The 23,335-nt window shown below is 42.6% G+C and overlaps 1 protein-coding gene across 2 annotated transcripts in view; it reads right to left on the bottom strand.

The window, feature by feature from the left end:
• Positions 1–2,484: 2,484 nt before the first annotated feature.
• The window catches only part of vps50 (VPS50 EARP/GARPII complex subunit), a 101,700-nt gene continuing 80,849 nt past the window's right edge, over positions 2,485–23,335 (bottom strand). For both annotated transcript variants that reach the window (XM_086192626.1, XM_086192627.1), the window contains 6 exons: positions 14,449–14,597; positions 10,995–11,091; positions 10,160–10,318; positions 7,819–7,940; positions 4,368–4,557; positions 2,485–4,281 (listed from right to left, as the gene is read on the bottom strand). In XM_086192626.1, the coding sequence (XP_086048752.1) occupies positions 4,162–4,281; positions 4,368–4,557; positions 7,819–7,940; positions 10,160–10,318; positions 10,995–11,091; positions 14,449–14,597 (837 nt within the window). In that variant the 3' untranslated portion in view covers positions 2,485–4,161. The remainder of the gene's footprint in view (positions 4,282–4,367; positions 4,558–7,818; positions 7,941–10,159; positions 10,319–10,994; positions 11,092–14,448; positions 14,598–23,335) is intronic.

Raw genomic sequence — 23,335 nt, 5'->3', positions numbered from 1 at the left:
ATAACCCCAATCGTTCATCTGATGAAACACATGTAATTAACAAGTCGGCAAAGGACCAAAGACAATAAAGAAACAGTGAGATTATTTATACAATCTCACCATCTAGAAGAAGCTGACATCATTTGGTACAAAGGTGTAAGTTGATGTTATTCATAGAATTATTTCCTATGTAAGTCCGTCTGTGTTGTCTTGATGACACCATTTCCTGTCGCGATGATGATGATGATGATGATGATGATGTGAATGGAAAAAAAAACCTTTCATCTCATTCTATTTTCAGCCTTGTCAAAGATCTAATTATGTTCATCTCTCCTGGTAGACATGTTTTCTCCCGACCCCCTTCACCACCACGTCTTTTCTCGCCAATAATTATGCAAATAAGTAAATATGACGGCGTTCTGCCAACGATTGTTAACAACGCATTCATGAAAGAAGTCTGTGAACAGCGAGGGAATAATGGTCCTGCAGGTCAGCCATAGCGGCGACTTTGGCAGAGGGGCAGACATGCGGGGCAAAGGACGGCCGGTCTTTTATCTGAAGGGGTAAGTGGGCCACAGCACCCCAGGAGGGCTCGATCCCACTGGGCACCCTTGTGTTGCAGGACTGTTGGAACCGGAGGGTCGTGAATCAAGATGTAAGAAGGCGAGAGCCTAAAAGCCTCCAGAGATTTCACTCATGTCGCAACCAGGAAGAACGCTGCAATCATTTGTCTGCCAGGAAAATATTGTTAGGGTGGCTGTTCTGCTGCGCGCTGCTTCAAAAAGCATTTCTTTCTAACAAATGCAGGGGGATTGAGTCAGTGTGTCCCCCTCCTGGGAGACTGATGAAAGAAATGAGCCCACAAGTGGATGACGGGCGCAAAGTAGCCGCAGGTCCTGATCCAGGACCAGAGCACGACACATCCTGGTTGACTGTGACTGTCCCACGTTCAAGCTCCGAGTCCAGAATCTTAACAAGTATCTACTAAACACAAATCCCCGTTTTACCGCTGGAATCAATCAATGTTTGATCATTTGTAAATAACTGCTGCTGGGTATTTAAACAGCAGCTTGCTGCAGAAGAATGCGGCACAGGTCAGTGAGCTGATAATGAATGAATGAGTGCGGTCGATTACACCGGTGCAACCCTGGGTTTTGTGTTTACTGCTGTTATTACATTTCCAAATAAGGTTTTGGGAGACATGATTCTTCACCTGCTGAGGGGCTGCTCACGATTTTAAAAGGTGCACTGATGAAAAATCCGATTGTACTACCAGCTCATACAGCGTATGTGGGTTTGCAGTCAAATTAAAGTGTCCCCGTTTGGAGGTTTGAAAATGTTGCGATTCATGCAGCACTCAGCTTTTAATCATGCGGCTAGAAGTTTGCATTCTCACTTCAACATCTCACATTGAAAGTTTTTGGCTGCTTTAAAGCAGTTCTTCAAGTTTATTTCACTTTTTAAGTTCTCATGTAGCAGGCAGCACGGTGGTGCAGTGGTCAGCACTGTCTCCTCACAGCAAGAAGGTTCCAGGTTCGAGTCCCGGCTCCAGCACAGGATCTTTCTGTGTGGAGTCTCCATGTTCTCCCTGTTTCTGTGTGAGTCTCCATGTTCTCCCTGTTCCTGTGTGGGTTCTCTCTGGTACTCCAGCTTCCTCCCACAGTCCAAAGACATCAAGAGGGGACGAGGCTGATTGACACTCTAAATTGACCGTAGGTGTGACTGTGAGTGTGAATGTTTGTCTGTCTCTATGTGTTGGCCCTGCGATGGACTGGTGACCTGTCCAGGGTGAACCCTGCCTCTCGCCCATAGACACTGGGATAGGCTCCACCCCCCCCACCCCCCTACGACCCTTAACAGGAATAAGCAGAAGAAAATGGATGCATGGATGGAAGTTCTCATGTTCAATGCACTTGAGAGTTTATAAAAGCTTTCTTGGATCATTTTTTCTGTGGTTAGCCATCAGCCTTCATTAGCTTAAAGCTAAATATACGTAGCTGTCTCTTTCTGCGTTCTGGCATCACAAATCAGTGACATGGGGGAAAAAGATGCCTTCGTGAGTGGACATCTCCTTGTGAAGGCAACTTATAAGTGAATCATCCCTTCAACATGGATATGAATGCACTTTAAAAATCAGCTGAAAGGAAAAGAAGGAAGTCTGATCTTTTTTTAGCGTCACAGAACGCCAGCGCAGAACATTTCCATCAGTTTAACAAGTGAAACACCTTCATAAATTACAATCATTACTTTTTAAGAATAAATCATCCGTATTATCAGTCCTTCTCAGTTCAACCTGGTCAGGAGGGAACGACTCAGCAGCACTGAGGTCTTTTAACTGCACAGGGAGCTAAATTAATTTGTCTGACAGCGTCCAGCTCCCAGCTGAGGAGGGCATCATTAGAATGGACAGCGGCGCCGCTCATGTATCCGCCTCCATTCAAGCTGCTGCAGCGTGAATATTTCAAAGGTTAGACAAGATTCATAAGAAGAACAACTCTATGCATCCACGGTTAGTGTGTTTATTAGGTTAGACTCATTTTGCTTCCAACACTGATAACTGATTTTCACTCTAGTGCTACTGACCGACCCCTAACATCATTTGGACAATGTTTAAATATTTGCATTTTGTTGATAAGTTACACGATACTGAGAGTGATAGATGATAGTACACTGCCAGTATAGAGTTGTTATATAAAAACACAAATGAGACCAAAAAAAAAAAAGAACAAAAAAAAAAGCGAGAAATAAATACAGACATGTTTTTTTTTCCCCAGAAACGTTCACATTTTACAGTATTTCTTCTTAGAATAGTTGCACACAAAATATGAAGCAGTATCAAAAACCGTTCCTTTCTTTTTGACAGTTCAACTGTTAATCAAGAGAAACCGATGCCTTACTGCCCACAGCCAACGTCTGAGATTGTATTTCAAGCAGCTTGACTCCACCCCCCCCCACCCCCCCCAAGACAACAAAATCAACTCCTCCTCAGACGGTAAGCAGGCAAAATCGGGTGATGCACATAAAAATATAAAGGTGCTAACTACTGCAATTTATATTATTTTCAGCATCATAATTATATTAGACGAATTCATGGACTACAACAAAAAACAAAAACAACCCTGAATCCTACACCACATCCAGCAATCACGCGAAAAAAAAAAGAAGAGGAATGATTAAAGCCAACAGTGATGGAGCTACTGTGTCTCCACATTCAGTCATGTGACCAAAGCGTTTACATTTGATGAGAAGATATCTTTTTAACCTCTTAAACATTTTCAACTGGGACATTTGAAGACTCAGAGTAACAGCGTTACGTAAATCGTACGAATCTTTTTTTTTTTTTTTCAAGGTTGAGACGTATCAGATATCCGGGCACAATCGTCAAATCGGATGGAATTCAACAAACTGCCTCTTGTTCAAGAGCCGCTTCATATGATACAGTTAACCGTTAAAGTGATAAAAAACTAACAAACAAGAAAACAACTGTCTGCTTCTGCTTCCTGAAAAGATTTGAAGTGAAACTTTGCCCAAAGAAGTGTATTTTGCCTTTACAGAAGTCACAAATAGATGTCTTGAGTAACACAATCAAAAAATGCCTATTTACATCCTCTTAGACTCTTTGTGTGGAGATTTGTCTCTCGTTCATGACAGCAAAGATGTGGATTATGTCGGATGATGCACCTCTAAATTTGTAAATGGGCATTTTTGCTGCTGTCACTTGCTACGGGGTGTTGTTAGCTTCAAGCTAGACATTCATGGCCGGCTCCTTCTGCATTCTGGAGTCAGAGATGGAACGCAGCAAGCATTAAAAAACAAAAAAAATCTTCTCAATGAGCTCAAGATTTGTGAGTACTTGAAAGGAAAAAATAGGCTTTTTTGGGTTCTGTTGCGGTTGCAGACGATTTGTAGAACATCTTAATAAGCAGCAGGTTAAATGGAAATGTGAATGTGACGGTGGTTTAATGCGGCTGGGGTAACTGCAGCGTGCATGCATCGACTTTTACCTATCGTGAAGCGCATTCAACAAGTGGCAGTTTTGGAGTGAACAGCTGATGTGTGGTGTGCAGTAGCTCAAACACACCCCAACGTCTGCTTCTATTCTCTCGACATTCTACGCCGAGTCACCGTGTGTCCGTCTCTGCAGGCTCATTGGTACATCCGGGGCGGGTTAGCTCCATCGGTCTATCTCTTAGGTCTGTCGATGTCATCGATGGCTGCCAGGAGTTTTTGACGGGCCTTCTTGTTTATATGTGAACCCAGACAGACGTTCACCAAGTTGGCCAGCTGCTTCATGGAGTACTCCTGCACACAAGCATGAGTCCATCAAAAGATGCTCACAACTTGGGTAGAAAAAGCGTTTAATGCTTCAAGCAGAGCAGGTATCTCACCCTGTGGTTCTTGATAAACTGCTCCATATCGTTCTCCGTCAGGTAGTAGGCCTTGATGTAGGTCTCCACGAACTCTTTATCGGGGATAGGTCGCAGGTCGGTCAGCTTCTCCAGCTTCATCAGGAACTGCTGAAAGTCCAGCTGCATGAGGGCGCGGCCCTCGTTGCTGCACTTCTTCACATTAGCATAGCTACAAAAGAGGATAGAGGACATGAATATTTCCGGAAGGGTTATTAGACATAAGTTTGCCTTGATCAGAACACCAGGGAGACGTGTCATTTCTCATCCTCTGGATTCGGTCGACTCATCACAGATGTTACTCATACCTTCCCGCATGGAGGAAACCTTGATATTGAACATTTTCCACCGTCAAATGCATCGACTCAATTACTGTCAGGCAGACACATTTCACACTCCTCACACTGCCAGATGGTAATACGGCTTCCCAATATCAGTCATTTACACAGAAAAGGGGGCATTTAAATTTTGGACAGGCAAAATCCCAGCCAACCTTGTGCCAGTGACACAAGCCAAGTGCTACTTGGATTGGGCCTGACCAAGCTGCAAGGGCCATTCTTTGCATATCGTTAAGAGCGGCTTGCTGGTGGCTGGCTTCCACCGCGACATTGTCTTACTTGTCTTGAGTGCACAGGAGGCCAGATGGTTTGCAGTCATGTGATAACAGCTAAGAATTCATTCATTGGGCTCGCCGCTGTTATCAACCAGCTGAGTGTTGTTCCATCAGAAGTGAACTGATCCGGAGCAATGCAACTTTAATGATGTAGGTTTAAACCCCTAAGTTACCAGACGACTGGACACATCCATTAAATATTTGCTTTGTGTGGTTTAGTCTCAAAAATAACGCTTAAAAATGATAACATACTGAACTTGGACAAGGAGAGACGTGACTGAACTGAACACCTCGCTAAATATACGGTTTGTGTAAAGCAATTATCTCCATTTTAAGTGTTTATATCATAACTGAATTATCTACAACACGGAGCAAAGATCTTATTATCCGATTCCCTTCTTTTGCAATTATGAAAAATTGCATCATGTGAACGTTTAAGTAAAAATAATGAATATCATGACTTAAGAGTTGTTGATTCCTCCTTTAAAACGCATGTAACTGCAGTGTTTACGCATTAAAAGCACACACTACACATGCTTTCAATATTTTAAACGATCAATAACAGAAAGGCTTGGTTGAAGACCAAGTGTGACAAGAATGTTTACAGTCGTTTTCTAAATTGTCTCTCAAAACCCACTTTCATCACTGTTTCAGTTTAAATATTCTATCATTTTTTTAATATTAGATTTTGTTTTCGTTTCTGTGTTTACCTTTGATGGTAAATTATACTCATCTTTCTCCCTTTGTCTGTTGTGAGAAGGGCAGTTAAAGTCATACGGAAATCAAATCTCTAGAGATGTTCATAGCAAATGTGGCCAAAAGTTTAAATAATGAAACAAATGTATATTCAATCCTTAAACACCAGGCGCCTCTGCATGGATTTTTATTCTTTCGTGGTAAATTGATGTGGACTCAGAGGACAGGGACACTTCCCCGCAGCAGGCTTCAGGAAGGGGAACAAAAAAAGTGGTTTTAGGGAAGGGGCGGAGCTTGAAGAGACAGACTACAGTGGCTGGTCTCAGATGGAGGATGGACCGATTGCTTTGCATGTCTTCTTTAACACCCCCTCACCACACACACACACACACACACACACACACACACACACACACACAGATCTACTGTCTGTCCTTATGTCTCATCAGGCCAGCCAGTGTTTGAACTTCAGATCAGAATGCTAACAGAGGCGTGCGTTCCTGTGCGTCTCACAGAGGGATGTGCCGTGGGCAAAAAAATTCAGTAACACAGTAGTCAACATGATCATCACCCTCTTTGTGCGCGTGTGTGTGAATCTGTAGACGGCAGTGAAGTCTCACCAGCGGTGCAAGCATGTTTGTTCATTAAAGAGGGTTCAAAGATCTCTTGGAAGAGAAATGCTCAGTAAATGTTCCCTTTCTTCAGCGGGTGAGAATAAGCACAGACATTCTCTCTTCTTCTCCGTAGAACATTGGCGGGAACTGAAAGTTCACGCTCACTGTAGCCTGGAGAGATTAGCAGCCGAGGAGAACTGTGGCTTCTCACTCCATCGTCATGAAGCCGTTCAATCACACCTCCAGTCTAACAGCTTACAACACACACTCACACTCACACACACAGGAAGGTACTGAGAGAACACAGTCTGACTTCCTGTCACCTTTCACATCCTAGATCTCTCGCTTACAGGGGGAGAGAATGTGGTGAAATGCATTACAAGAGATGTGTCAAGAGGGTTTTTCAGCTGAGTGGTGTGCGTGTGTGCGTGTGTGCGTGCGTGTGTGTGTCAGCGTGGGTGTGTGTGTGCGTGTGCGCCCGTGCGTTGCTGTTCCCTGATGGAGCTCCGGTGAGGCTGAAACGATGTGAATGGCACTGACAGCTGCCAGCACAAAGAGAGATGGATGGAACTTTCAGTGGTTTTCTCGAAGGAAAACGCCAAATGAAGCTGGAAACGGAGAGAACGAGTTCCAGGGTTCCTGCTGCGGTAGGTAATTCCCCGTGTTCATCTTGCTGCTTCAGAACATGTTTGGGAAGGAAGATTTATTTATGTAGAGAGTTTGGAAAAAGGGCTGAAATATTACATAGCTGCTTTTGTGGTGTGCGCGTTGGGAGCTGTGAATAGGATGCAACTGTAACCCACCAATAAAGTCCGTCAATAGGACAATAGAAGATGTCCACATTTCTATAAATAAATTATATTCCTCCCGGTTCTAATTCAACATCCTGCAATAACTTGAATAGACATCTAAATAACTTTCATTTCACAAAACCTGCTAGCCTGCTGATGGCTAAGGTGAAAAACTTTAAATAATTGTTGTATGCACTGGTTTCAAAATGAACAAATACATTTAAATAAACAGGACGCAGTCAAACTAGAGCAGAAATATACAAAGCAGCAGGGATATCTTTTTGTTGTTGTTGTTGACACGAGGAAATGGATGTTTCTTGTGAATAAATGAGTCGGGGTGACCTTCACTCTCCAGGACTCGTGCTCTTATTGCTTCAGGTGCTCTTAGCAGGAGCAAATAGAAATTCACAGAGTGAAGCCAGAAGTCCATCATGCTTTGCTGAAGTTACAGGAGCAGAAATCCGATTTGTCTCCACTCCTGCTGCCACTAAAAATCGATTCAAATCTGCTAATGGGTAATATGACATGTTATCAAGACGATTCAATACCTGAGCGGCTCGAGGTTCCATGTGACCTTTGCTGACGTGCTGTGGACCGACAAATGTAGTAAATGTCTGTGTTTGGTACTTCTTACTTGGGGTTTAAAAATTATAAGCAATGTCAAAGTCTTCTTTATATCCCCGTGACGCTTCAAGAGGGGTGTTTTATGACTTGCTTACCCCTCCACAAGAGTTCTGTTGGCCAAGCGAATGCAGTGCTCCCACAGGACGTTGGACACAGGCAGTGGGATGCGCACGTGTCTGGAGACGTCGCCGAGTCGCTTGTTAAACTGCTCGAACTCCTGAGAAGGTGTGTGACAGAAAACAAGAGAGTTACCACGAAACATCTCGGACACGAGCATCTGATTGGAAAGCTTCGTATTAGAAGCCAGGATATTAAAAACTAAAGGTTCACAAGTGTTTATCGACTTGTAAAGCAACTGAGTTGTTGTGATTATGCCTCTTATTAAGATATTTAACAAACTGGATACATTAGTTGGAGTGAAAGGGTTGAATTCAGGTTAAAATATATCAATCTCAAGAGGGAGGGGACAACAGCGTGTGTGTGTTTGTGTGTGTGTGTGTGTGTGCGGTTACAGGAGAGCGGGAAAGGAACCCACTAAGCAGCAAATCATGCATTCATCACACACCCCTTCTGCACTGCTGACCGCTGCATCCTGGTCTGGGACCTTGACTACCATCCCTCCTGGAAACATCTCTCCACTTTTTTGCTTTTGTAGAACATTCATCATCAAAAACAAGTAGTGTACGAAATATAAAGTTAAGTAATCTAAGTAAAGTTCAAATGTTTGGAGAAATTAAAAAAACAAAAGGCTTCAGTTTTGCCACTGCCTGTTCAGTCATGCACGAATGTAGGAGATTTTCTTTCTCTCTTTTGTAAGTTTCACACACACATAGAGTTATAATAAATCATAGGAAGAAAACAAAAGAATAGAACCAAAATGATACGCTGTTACATACAGGCTGAAGCTACGAGTTCGAAAAGGATGAAGTGCTGATTCCTTTTTCATCACCTACTGCATTGCCTATTTCAATTCATTTTGCAGCAAAGAATTAAATACTTTTCATTCCGGAACAGTTTCACAATAGAGTTTCGAACTTGCTCCCATGAAGTAAGTCTAAAGGATCTTTTTACCACTTTACATGCAAATCAGTGACATTGTTGAACGCTGAAATACTCTCCTGTGAATGACACAACGCAAATGTATAGCGCTTTTTCACTCAATGCACGCCATCCCACTGCGTTATGTGAGTCTGACAAGTTGTCATCAGAGTAGACCATTTACACCCGATGGGGAGAAGCACCTGCTAGTTGTAATAAGCGCCATGTCAGTCCATCGACTGGACCGCTTCGACACAGCAAAGCATTTAAAGCCAGCCAGTGATTCAGAGATTTGTCTCTGAGGCAATTTAGCTCATAAGCTAAATGAGTTGGGCTTAACTGCAGAGCTGCCAGAGCCAGACGAAGACCTATGAGCCATTCAGGAATTCAAGAGGTGAGTTGCAGCTCTTTCCTCGTAAGCCGATAACTTTTCCCCGTGAGCGGATGTTTATATATATATTTCATTATTTATTCTGTCATTAGGATTTGAACTGAATCAGTAAGCTAGCGCATGATTTCATCAACCTGCTTCCGAAAGATACGGTGGCCTCACGCCTGCACGTCAGAGGCAGACGCAGTCAGTGGGAAAAATAGTGTGACAGGATTGCTACAATAGCTTTAAAAAGCTAAAAAAAACAACAACGACAACAACCAAAAAGCCAAACCAAAACTCTCATGAACAAAATTAGTCAAATATTTACTATAAGGCTCAATATGTTCTTCTGCTATGTAACCATACAGCACATTTCCTTAAATGGTCGTGGACTGGGTTACAGCCCCTGAACAAATACCAGAGACATACAGAACTCCAGATTTCTACAAAGATTTATAATCCACATGAACGACAGATGTTAAAACGACAACCCTCGTTGTATTCCACATATACAAGAAAATATACGAGGAAAATCCCAGCCAGTGAATCCATTACAAATGCCTTTTTTCCTGTGTTCTACTTGGGCCTGTTGTGGATGGCGTGTGACACAGTGGACAGCGCATATTTGTCTGGAAAACGAACAAACTTGGACGTACAGAGGGATGGAAAAATGCAGCGACGGAGGACTTGTTCTAAACAGGGATGCTAGAATCATCATTTATGTTCAGGAGACATAAACGATGGAAAAATGTTCATGGGATTTTATACAGAATGTGTGTGTGCGGGGGGGGGGGGGGGGGGGCTGCCGCTATGACGCCACAACACTGTCCGTAATTTAAATTTGGAGTCTTTTTAAGCTACGGTCTGGATAAATATCTTTGAATTGAGAAAAAAATGAGTGTTTTAGGCTGCAGTTTGGTTTAAATCCTCTGGTCTGTGTCTCTTCTTCCCCAACGACACCCTTCATCAACATCACAATCAGCGTTAATGCAGCACTGAGCAACACATTCCTCCTGCAAGGTTACCTTCAGCAGGACGTCCACATACACATTGTGCTGCGACATAATCTCTCTAATGTCCCACTTCACACCCGCCATCATGAGTAACATTTGCTCGTAGTCGATGGCCTTGGCTGCCACGATCCAGTAGATGGGCTTCCTCAGTTCACTCGCTGTCGACACTGTCTGAGGGGAGGAGGCAAGACAGCACGTGTTACCTTCCACATTGCGAGAGCGGTTAACTGGTGTCAGATCGACTCACGAGCCGGTGACGTGACATCATCGGCTGCACGAGATAAAACTTCCAAAATGTTTCAAAGACAAGAAGCACAGGACGTGACATTCATGTGAAGTTTGGGTAAAACAAACCTGTGCATGTGTGTGTGCGTGAGTGTGTGTGTGTGTGTGTGTACCTGCACATTTCAAATGTCAATTGGACAAAAATATAAACAAAATACTTGGAAAGAGCAGCTTTGGTTGTTGTGCTTGACAGACAGTTTTGTTGATATGCAACAGCACTGAAAGCTGGGCTGCGTTTATACAGCCGCTTGTCTCCAAGGAGAAATGATTTGAAAAGAAACTGGAAAGCCAAGCACAGACAGGATTGAATGCTACAGGAGGAGCACATCGCAAGTGTAGTTAAGACTGTGAAGCCTGTCTCAAATCTCCAATCAAATCCTGCCTGCTTATTACACTCATTATAAATGAATCTCGTTTTTTTGTTCCTTCTCTTGACAAACTCAGTTTTGAGAGTGACTGAACTGAGGTTCTGTACCTCTACAGCTCCAGCAGTTATGTTGGTTACTGTCATTAATCATGTGACCTCAGAGATAAGATGCAGGAGTGGTGAAGCATTCAGTACCTGGGAATAAAACTGCTGCAGGAAGGGCTTCTTGGCGGCGGGCATCATGGTGTCCAACTGGGACTGCAGGGACTCAAATTGTTCTGCTAAAAACACACTGTGAAACACAAAAACACCCATTTAATTCACGGTGGTGGAGTAATAAGGTCTGTAAAAGGTTTTGGTCTGGTAAACGGCAAAAAGGCGCTATTACGACATCTTATTTTTCAATTATTTCAAAGTGACATGCCTGGTTAAGTGCTGGTAACACTGTTGTTGGTTTTTCTTTCTCACTCTCACACTCACACAAGAAGTGACGGACAATCAAAACCACACCCTCGTTCATCTTTTTTCCCCAAACTGCATTTGTACATGAATCTGAGTGACTAAAAGTGTGATTTAAGCTGCTCACTGCAGCATTATTAATGGCTAGTTAATAGCGTTAATTGACAGTTAACTAACCTTTATCATGAAAACAAATCAAATTGTATTTCTATTGCACTTTTAAGACAACGCAAATGCAATACAAAGTGGCTTACAGATTTAAAAACAAAAACAACATAGGAAATAAACAAAAATAGATACGGGGACTAAAGCACACAGTTATAAAATAAAGTTTCCCATCAAGGTGTTTATGATTTAATCGATTCTGATCACTTGATATTAATACCTGCTGCACACGATGATCAGCAAGGAGGACGCTGGAAAAATCTTTGAATTTCCTCTTTCAAGCTCTGAGAGTGAACACTGGTATGAATCACTCGTGAATAACAGCAGGAGGCCGATCAGATGTGCACGCCACTCCCCGCGTATGACAGGCTGACCATGAATGGTCGAATGTGGGCGTGGAGAAGACGGGATGTGATCCAAGCGCCAACATTTCCAGGTAGATGGGGATTTGGCAAAAAATAAATAATAAAAAACAACACTGCGTGCAGATTATGGAGGCTGAAATATTCAGTTGATTTTGTATTGAATTATTCACTTACTCATGTATAGTCATTTTTCCGATTGTACTCTGAGCACTCGTGTGTTTTCTTTGCACGTGTAACAATCAGCCGTTATTTCTAGGGTTGCATATTGCAAGGGGAGCCTCACAATTGCAGCGCTGTTGGATTAGTGACGCGTCTATGATTCATGCCAGGCTGCTGTCAGTAAGCGGCGCATGAATAGCACGCCATTTTTACTGTTGTTTGGTGTGCTATCACAACTAACTTGGTGTTTACTGCGTGTCATTCGTCACAGTTTAGTCCCATAAATTTAGCGATAAATCTGGGATCTCTGTTGTTAATCTTCTTTTTTTTTTTAATCTATTCTTTTAAACCACAGTCTTTTCCTAACTCTCACAACGTGTTTCTTTGTGCCTGAGCCTAACTGTTGCTGTCAAAACCATTTGAAGATATTGGATTATCCACTGGAAAGAATAAGAACCAAAAGTGTTTTGTATTCATTCTTCATTGCTGTGATTTGAAGCTGTGACCAACGGGAAGCGTCGTGCAGGGCGGCGCGTCTCCGCGGCGGCTTCGATCTCACGATCACTGCTGGAAACAATAATTTCCAATGAAGTCAACACGCAGGTACATGACTCGCCGTCTCTTCACACTGGAAGTCTATGTGGTGTTAAATGACAAGTGGAAAACAAAGAACGCATAAATACGGCACGTGAAACGTCCATAAAAGTGTGGCATTATTGCTACACAATCCCTTGAAATCATGCTGTTTATGATCACGTGAGTCTTATTTTGTAAGTAGACTTGGTGGCATTAACAAATACTTTGTGTGCGTTTTCTGTTTTGCACTGTTATTTAGCCTTCTGGTTTCAAATCAAAGGTTCATGCTGATTATACGCCTTCATTTCCTCCAGTGCTTAAGTGTGTGTTTGACTACTTATTCTACATCTTTAGAGCCATTAGTCATGCTGGCTTTGTTTTCAGCAGAAGCTTCATGTTGGGGGCGGGGCTGGCGCTTAAACCACCCACCAACAGAGGTATAAAATGGCGGCTCTGAAAGGGTCCACTACTAGTCCTCCTCACGCACTCTGTAATCTGGTGTGGATGGAGCACCTGATGTTTCTGATTTCCTGAGATGCTGCTGGCATAAGTCAGAAGTACGGCGACCACGTCTTCAAGCGGCAGGAAACGTCTACTTTCAAACGCAAACACAGAAGCTGAGTGACGTAAGAAGGAGAGTCTCAGTCACAGCATGACTGATCCAATAATCTCCATATTCAGCATGACGATTCACTGTATTAATGATCCATAAATAGACCGTCACTTATGTAGACACCCATGAAAAAAAACAAAATTCACATTTATATCACCAAATCTGACATCGCTACATTTAACTCAGCCAGCAGCCAAAAGAGCATGTGTTCTTTTTCACAGGGATTTGAAAATCATATTAACGTAAACTGTAACGTACCCCCCCCCCCCCCAAAAAACAACCCTGTGGAGTTCACACTTATCTGATCACACTTGTATAAATATGATACAGAGAGAGCAAGAAGGGCAAACAAGAGAGAAGAGTGTCACTTAACAGCTTCCCCGTCTTTGAGTTCAGCTCAGAGGTCTCTCACACTTCGCCACTTCACCTGATTCAGTTGTCAACAACTCGGGGCGAGTCTTTCTCTTGTGCTGAAGGCGTCAGAAGTTCTTACAACAAACGCACAGGCGCGCTCACACACAAACGCACGCGAAGGTTAGCTGGTGCTCTGCCTTCTCTAACCGCAGCTTTTATAGCATCTTTGAGAAAAAAAGAAAAGAAAAACATTCCACGCAGTTTTCTATCATGAATCTCATTTCTCTCCAATGCTGAACGACTTCCTTTCAAACAAAACCCACCAATATATTCCCCCTCCGCACTTTTTACATTCATTCTTCTGCTGAGTTTGCTGCCTGACACACAAGAACCTCTGTGTGAGAGTGAGACTCGGCCCTGTTTAGCATTTTTGCAGCGGTGTCGTCTGGACCCTCAGTTCTCAGACATCTATTCTTAAGCGGAAGCAGGAGTTTCAGGGGCCAGGACTTGTAGTACCACTTGTGTATGAGGGCACTTGTGAGTAGCGGTACTATGTGAATGTAATAGAAAAAAAAGGCTAAGTATCTCCAACTCTCTCTTTATTAAATTAAAAAATAAGAAATAAATCTTCTACTGGTTACAGAGACTGACAAAGGTTTACGTCAATGATGAAAATTCTATAATTCTTCAGAAAACACTCAGGTTTTAGGTGGTAATTTACAGAAATGCTGAATGTTTTTCCAGCTGTTTGTGGGCCTAAAGAAGTTCTTTTGAAACACTGACATGTTCACATGCACACCGTATTCTCATTAAGGTCCGTATTCTAGTTCTGGTAATATTCCCATGAAGGTGTTTATGCGTGGGAATCTGACGTTACTGATAACAGGAGTATAAATGGCTAATCACATTGTGTTCCTTGCTAATTTCCTGTGGTGGTTACACTGGGGTGTGTACTTACAGAGACTCTGTTGCCACCACCCTCTGTGCCAGCCCATAAAGAGTCCCACTGTCGGTGAGGACCACCATCTGGCTGAGATGAGGGCTGGGTACCTTCTCCTTCCTGTCCTCTGCGGGGCCGTGGACTCCCGTGTTCTCTCTGCCTGCCTCCTGGAAGACACAAGTCAAAAACATACGTTCGTTTCTTGGTCTTTTCAGTCTCGAGAGAACTAAAATACGCTTTGTTCAAGGCGCTGATGACGAACCTCTCGATGATTTCTGAGCCGGCACACAGTCGCTTACACCCACAAAATGAGGACAAAATAAAAGATGAGCGCTGATCGGTAAGCATAATCTGAAATTCAATCAACCTTATACTCACAACCAAAGCACACAAGCTTAAAAGAATAAATACAAAATATCTGCTGACCAAACACTCCTCAAACAGCCGGCATTCATCTTCCTTTTTGATATATTCCTCTACACCCCTCCATTCAGCAACCCTTTTATCCTTTCATTTGAAAAACAATTGAAATAAAAGAGCACGATTTCAAGCTAAATCCCCTCATCAATCACAATAATCTATATCTACATACAGAGCCATTGAGATTTGGGAAAGCGCCTCGGATCATATTTGCTTTTATAAAACACGTCTAGGTGAGGTGGGCTTGTAGACGTTTGTGCTCTGCCACTCTAAAGCTCCTGAAACAGCCTCCGGCACGTCAATAGCAATCACGCGGATAACAAATGACTCGGAGCTATAATACTGTTCCATATCATCCACTCACTAACGGCACTCTTGTGCAATCCCCCCGTCTGATATTGAGCACTCGCGTTATTACGCCAGCAGAAAGCTTATACGACCGCAAGAAGCCAAAGTAGAGAGAGACACTGCCCTGAGATCATGAGTAAATCAAAGCAGAAATTACAAATACTATATCAATAAAATACTGATTTCAACACGAGGGTCATGAGTTGATCACAGCTAAAACTATAAAAGTATGTCATCCATAGAAGTACGGTAGGTAAAATATCTGACATCACAAGTCCCTTCTAACAGCTCAGCATAAAACACACAAAAAAAAAATAAAAAAATTGCACAGTTTGCAGCTCCTTGGACGATTTATGGTTATGACCTGCTTAGAACGATACTGCCTCCCTTATGTGCGCGCCAACTTTCCAGAAGTTATCTCTCTGCATTCAATCATACCAGCGCATAAAGAGTTTATTTAGTCTGGAATAAACATTTGATCACGTTCAGAAGATTAACGTTTCATCTACGTATATCACTTTTACAGCATGGGGCACTCAAACGGCTTTCCTGTCGCAGGTGTAATAGATCTCTCAGCAAATATCAACAGGAGTACGACATAAAAGTCAGACCCATGAATGAAAATAAATCAGACGTTAAATGGAGGTAAACACTTCCCCTCGCTTCATTATACAGAACTTCGTCACAATGTTTACCTTAATTTAACATTCTATTATTACATGTGCAGTAGCAGTACATTCTGAGAGCCATCTACCCCCCCCCCCCCAACACACAAACACATATACAGATGTGTGGAAAAGGCCAAGACAGACCGCAAATTTGTGACCAGGTATGTAGAATCCTATTGGCTGCTTGAGGTGGAGTTCAGATTAACCAATCACAGAGGTTTGTTGGGACACAAGGACGCATTTATAGTCTCTTAGAAATCAACTGTAGAACACAAACTTCAGACAAGCAGAGATGACACGAATCAGTAAAGAGCTATCGGAGCAGATTCGACAAATGCGAGTTAAGGGAAACTCAACACAGATGATTAAACAACATCTGGCAAGTTTGGGTATCGACGTTACCCTGACAACCGTGCACACTCACTTCAAGGAGAAGCAGCCTGGTCGGCCACGTCCGAGGAAACTGCACCCGTATGTATTTTCTTAGGCACTTATGAACTGTTGTTGTATACATTAGAAAATCAAACATCAACAATGTGCAATGCAGTTCAGTATTGGGTTGTTTGCTTACAGTATCTTATGGTTTTATCTTTGTCTTCCACAGTGATATCATCACCGCCACTGATGACGCGACAAAGGCGAACGATGAGACGACCTCTCTAAGTTTAAAACGGAAAATGGAGGCCGATTTTGATGTGCAACTGAGCCTGACAACGATACGCCGTGTCGGCAGACAACTCGGGTGGAAGTATGAAAAAACCCGCTTCACTCCAATGATAAACGACCGCAACAAAGAAGCACGGCTGAGGCAGGCGCTGCAGAGGCTGGAGTCTGGCGAGACATGGCACGATGTGCTGTTCACTGATGAAACAACTGCTGCTCTCGAACACTGTGCCAGGCGCAGTTTTCACAGAAAGGGACACTGTGTCGCTAAGCCTACGCCAAAACGTCCTTTGAAAGTTCATGTGTGGGGGATGATTTCACGGCATGGTGCAGGTCCGTTAGTCATATTTGATGGAATCATGGACAGACACTACTTTCAGAACAATATCATCGCAGAATTTGCAGCACCGTATATCAGGGGACACTTTGGCACCAGTCGCCACTTCTTACAGGACAATGACCCGGAGCACACCACCTCTACAGCATTCATTGAGTCAATGGGAATTAACTGGGTGAGAACTCCGCCCGAGTCGCCAGATTTGAATCCTACTGAGCTCGTCTGGCACATGCTCAAAGACTTTATTCGGAAGGAGGCAAAGCCCGGCACAAAGAAGGAGCTCGTTCAGGCCATTCATGTTTTTTGGGAGACAAGATCGACCCAGGATACCTGCAACAGACTGATTACAGGCCTCAACAAGGTGGTGAGACTGGTGCTGAAGAACCAAGGAGGACCCAGTGGAAAATGAAAAAGAAAAAAAGCTAAATTAAAGGCATTTGATTGTGTACCTCTTAAACGTGATCTAGTTCCATGTTGCACCTGAATAAAATTCACAAAAGAATCTTCTGTGTGTGTGTGCGTGATTTTTCTTTTTTTTATTTAAACAGTATGTGAAAGAACACATAGCTACCAAATTTTAAACACACAGGATGGTAACAGTTTTTCGATATTTTGAGGATGAATTTAGCAGTGTTTTTAAAATCTGGTTTAAATAAATAAAGACAAGTAAATTAAAAAAATAAAGTAGCCCATAGCCCACACTGCCGTAAGAAAAAGACGGTCAGATAGACCTTTTGGGTTTTTATAATCAAAATGATTTGGTTTTTAAAAAAATATCCATCCATCCATCGTCATCTTCCGCTTATTCCTACACATTATGGGTCGTGGGGGGGCTGGAGCCTATCCCAGCGTCAACGGGCGAGAGGCGGTGTTCACCCTGGAGAGGTCACCAGTCCATCACAGGGCCAACACATAGAGACGAACAACCATTCACACTCACAGTCACACCTACGGTCAATTTAGAGTATCAATCAGCCTCGTCCCCAATTGCATGTTTTTGGACTGTGGGAGGAAGCCGGAGTACCCGGAGAGAACCCACGCAGACAGGGGGAGAACATGCAAACTCCACACAGAAAGATCCCGTGCCCGAGCCGGGACTCGAACCCGGAACCTTCTTGCTGTGAGGCCACAGTGCTGACCACTGCACCACCGTGCAGCCCTTTAAAAAAATATGATATATATTATTTTTGCCACAGCCAACTGCTGAAGGTAAATCCATGACATGCAATATTTCACCCCAACAGGTTTTGGATAAAGTATAAATCCAGGGATCTTGAAGCTCTGCGCTCTTCCAGTGTGACATCTGTTTTAATTATTAGAGAGCTGCTTTTCAGCAGGTCTATTCTATAGAAACTAACGAACTGCTAGTGGTTTGTGAACTTCACTGCATTTGTGCATTTGAAGTGATTAACTTAATTAACTTAATTTCAGAGCTGAGTGAACCTGGAGTCATGCTCACGTTGATGTTCACTCCATCAGGCGTGTGTAGCGCTGAGCCTGCCGCGTTCACAGTAGGATGGGCTGAAAGGTCATCATTAGCATCACAGTGTATCCTTTTGTTCTAGCTCAATGGGTGGTCGCCAGCCAAACAGGTATGCTTATTATCATAAAGGAAGTGATTATATATGACTCTTTTTTTTTTTTTTTAAATCAGTTTGTTTTTTTAAAATTGCTTTTTTTATTGACTTGCAATTTTTGCCAATTACCTCAATTTTACTGCAAAAACTCACATAAAACCTCACAAATTATAGCGCAATTTTTGGGAAAAAGCCGCTGCAAAATCAAGCTTTTTTGATCGCACAATCACAAAAAAACTCTGTGAAATCCTGGAGGGACTGCTATACATGTATGTACGCATACAGTACAGTGTAAGAGAAAAAATCAGGTATTATCTATTTGCAAATCGAAAATATGTATTAAAGCAAAACTAAAGCAGAAGATGAATGCAGTAGAGTAAAAATCTTCTGCCATCTCCTGGTGACACCCTGCAATTGAATAAATGGGCGTGTTTATAGTGAAGTCTGGGCACACCCCAAGAGGAGGCGGGGGACTCCCAGTGGCTGGAAACTGGCTGGAGACCGGCTGGCAGCCGGCTGGCCTCTGGCTGGGAGGGGAAATTCGAGTCGGCTGCATCTGTAAAACAAGTGTAGCTGCTGAACGTGTACTTACTCTAAACTGAATCTCATACTACAGTAATTTACACCCCGAGTATGTTGACGCTTAATATCTGATACTTATGTCATTATTCATTAGAATTGTCACGCTGAAAGTTGTAATTTAAGTCGGAATAAAAATTCTGGAGAGCTTTTTGAGGGACTCATACCCCCCCATTCAAATCACAAAGTTGTTCAATTCAATCTATTCTGGAGCAACAATGTCAGGTCACCCCTCACTTTGACGACTTTGAGTGACTACAAGAACGAGCACTTTGGTTCCAAACACTTCACAGCATGTAAACATGAGACGCTCAGAGTGGCGGTGGAGTCGATCCATGAAGACCATGAGTAGCCAGCGCTGCCCAGTGACGTAGGATCTGGAGTGGGATGAAAATAAAATTGATCATGGATGAAGCGTCAGGGTAACACGCATAAGCAGTACAAATATATGATAAACAAGGGCGGAGGAGGCGTAAGAAGTGATCGAGCAGTTGGTGGGTTCCAAATAACAAACCAGGAGGAAGGTGGCAAGCTGGTGGAAAGTTGCTCCTGACAGCAGACAGACAAGATTATTCTGAGCTCCGTTGTAAGTTTTCGGGGAGAATTCTTCAGGTAGAGATGTTGTCTAGTAAAAAGGAGGTTACAGGTTCAATCGCTGAATCCCTAATTGCTCCCAATGAGCAAGTTAGAACTTTGCACGACAGTTTCCGCCATCCCTGAGCAAGTGGAAATATTGTGACGTGCTTTGACTAACATACTGGAGCGGCAATACAAAAGAAATGCAGAAAAACACAGAGAAAATGGGTTTAACTTGAGAACTTCAACTTGCCCCCAGTACTCTGATTCTTTGTGTTTGATTGTGCCATCAGGAAGTACTGGTTAAGGTACGTTTAGAACGTACGACGCATTTAGAAAACGCCGGACTTTAAACGTGGACAAACACTGTACATCATAAGTCACCCATCAAGGAAAAAAAAAAAGACTTAACCTGTACAAGGTCGTCGTGAATGAATAATCTCCAGGTTTAAGAAAAACTTTAAAAGACGTTTTTTTCCCCCCATATGACAAGCGCTTACTGAGCAGCCACTTTGATTCTTTGTCTCTTTTCTTACAGTATCACCGCTGACATGATTATGAAAGACCCTCTGGAGGCTGAATAGTTTCCTTTGAATGAATGTAATCAATTAAACTTTGCATTGGTCTGACTTTACAGCAGAGAATGGTTTGGTCTATTTTTAACTGCTCCACATGAGGTGCGACCTTTCATTAACTACACACCTCCAGCATAAACACTTCCTGCAACAAAAAAAAAGAAAGAAAAAAAGAAAAGGAAAGAAGACTTGTGACACGCAGTTATGAGAAAGTCGTGTTCCTGTTCTGGCTGCGTCGAACGTTGACGTTTAGGATTTCACACGAATGTGCTTCAAGCAGGAAAGAATGCAGTTTTATTAAAATTAAAAGCTTTAACAGTACCCGCACGTGCGCACGCACACCTGCCTTCCATGACCTACAAACATCGTATGCTTGCAGTGGCAAACATGGTCTGACAGAATTGCATTAACATAATTTCCTGCTGTCGTTGCCTTTTGTTGTCCCTGAATATTTCAGTGATTTTCAAGGATAAGCATGCAAATCACATCCAACACTCGAGAAGACGGCATGTTCCAATACAATTTTAAAAATGATTGCTACAGAAAGCCGATACAGCTCCATAGATTAATTCCAGTTTATGAGAGATTGAACTTTTTTCCCCACGATTGTCTTTTTTATCGTGTCGCTATTATGACTAATACCTCTATAACCTGTCTTTCATCGAAACGATTCAAAAATGGACCAAAAATCTTTAAAGTCTTTGTAATTTAACATCTTGGGGGGAGGGGGGTGGTAATGTAAATGGACTCATTTTTATATTGCGCCTTTCTAACGTAGCGGCACTGAAAGCGCTTTCCACACACACTGATTGTGGCAGCCGCCACGCAAGGAGCCACCCTACTCATAGGGGCAATTAGGGACTCAGTATCTTGCTCAAAGGGACTTCGACATGGTCACCGGGGTTAGTGAGGATCGAACCAGCGACCCTTCGGTTGCTAAACGGCCTCCTCTACCTCCGAGCCGTGCCGCCATGCCGCCCACAAAAATTCTGATCAAAAAAAGACAAATGATCTCAGACAGTTGAGAACAAACCGAGTCCACGTGTCTCCGGGTTTATGAGTATGTTCAGAAGAACGTCAAACAGTCCAAATCAAACCTGAAGGGTGAAGCGCATAGTGAAGAGGTCAATTGATTTACATCCTGCAGCTGCTGAAGATATTAAGGAAGGCATTAAATCTGAGTTGCAGTTTTTCAGCCCGCTGACAGAAAGATGGAAAGCTGCTACAGTGCAGTCAAACACGTTTTCACAGGGGTCATTTTTCATATTTTACTATATGAAGAAATCAGAGGAAAAAACAAAAACAAAACAAAACAGAAAATACATCTCCTCTCCTCGGCTTGGCGTTCAAACATCTTAATAGTGGCTTTTATTGACCTGCTCGTATAACAACTGCTTTTTTTCTTGATCTGTTTCATCTTTTTATCCCTGATTACAGTTGGATTACTATTCTTAATTTATGCCTGGGGGGGATGCTTAGTTCTGAATCCATGTCTTTTGTTTATTTCTATCCCGTTTGTTTTGCATGCGATTTTAAAGCGCTTCGGTCATCTGATGTTGTTTTAAATAGAAATATATCTGACTTGACCATATTTAGCTCCCTACTCGCAACCAGACTCAATCATCTCGGGTTTAAGGTTGACAAATTTGTGGTTTTAGTATGCAAAGTTGAGTCCCTGGCGAAGTCGATTCATTTTTCGGCCTTCTCTTCATAATGAGAGAAAGAGGACAAAGCTTTCAGAAATGGAACATTAACAGGAATGGGTTGTTACACCATGTGTATCCAAGCATGGTCAAACAGTTCTACAATAAAAAAAAAACAAAAAAAACAAAAAGCTCACAAATTGCATTTGCCAGAGCAATCTCTTCGATGCAGCCGAGGCCTGAGCACACACTGTTTGCTCAGCAGATATTTGCTAATTGCCCAACTTTTCATGGGACTTTTACCTTTCTCTCTCCGTACAACTCACACGAAATTGGCAGGTCATGACAAATGTGCTCGTTTTTATTTCCCAGCCAGAAACATTCGCCCCGGATGAAATTTCTTAACCCGTCATAAACTTCTGACTTAGTTTTAAAAAATGATTGGAAAGAGAGTTTGAGTACAGAGAGGCCTCGAAATACTCAAAAATTAGAGAACAATCTTAAAAGAGAAGAAACAAAGTATTGCAGTACTCTCACATGGAGCTGCACCATTTTCTCAAAATGCTCCTAAAAGCAGTTTTAGAGTACTGTGACCTGGACCGGCTACTGATTTCTCTCATAAGCGAAATGAGGTCGCTCATGTCGTCTGCACTTTGCTGTGTCTGGTGAAAGAAATAATGAGACGGAACAATATGTGATCCACGAGTAGAAGAGGAACTATCCCAATCCCTCAGGGCAACAGCTGTAAAAAACACACACATATTAAGGAATTTTTAGAGGAAAAAAAATATTCAAATGTTGTGGTTTTTTTTATGTGCATAATAAAACAAAAAGCTCCAATAATTTGACCTTAAAATGACTAGAAAGCTGGTGGGATTCACTGATGGACTACTTTTTGAATCAGTTTTACTTATTCTTTAAAAAAAAAAAAAAAGAAGAAGAAGAAGAAGAAGACAAATTTTTTGGTCTAGGAGAAACTGGTGATCCTACAGGTAGCTCTATTTACAGGTGAGGAGTAAAGTAAATTCTGAGCCTGGCTGAGCAGGTTTCTCCGAGGTGGCTGCACACCAAGTTATCTGTTCCCCGAGGAGAGGAAAACAGTTCAGTGATAAAGAATTCTGAATTCCGTTAGTCAAACTGGGAGGCTCGATTCCAGCCGGAAAATACCACTGATGACTGAAGGCGGAGCAGACTCACTAGACTGAAGTAGCCACACTTTCCATCCAGCCTGCTCATACACCTTCTCTAAAGGTTCTTTACCCCACTGGGGCAGATTGAGTGTTATCTAATGAATGCTAAGTATTTACAAATAGCACTTTGGGAGCAATCTATACACTCATTAATGTTAATTATCTAATCAGGACAGCGGGGGCAGGGGGTCTTCACTGATGACATGGTAACTAAACACCACCTTGCACCTACACCTGGGTCAAGCCCTCATTTCAACTGTCTGTTTCAGATGATGGTGTCATCCATTACTTTTGTGACTGAAGAGTTTAATAAGAGTTTGCATTTTCTC

This window comes from Aulostomus chinensis, chromosome 22 (genome assembly GCF_037954235.1).
Source record: "Aulostomus chinensis isolate RoL2024-O1b breed Wild chromosome 22, RoL_Achi_v1.0, whole genome shotgun sequence".
Classification (NCBI taxonomy): domain Eukaryota; kingdom Metazoa; phylum Chordata; class Actinopteri; order Syngnathiformes; family Aulostomidae; genus Aulostomus; species Aulostomus chinensis.
The sequence above is the reverse complement of the archived record's forward strand: the minus strand, read 5'-3'. Positions and strand labels throughout refer to the sequence as shown.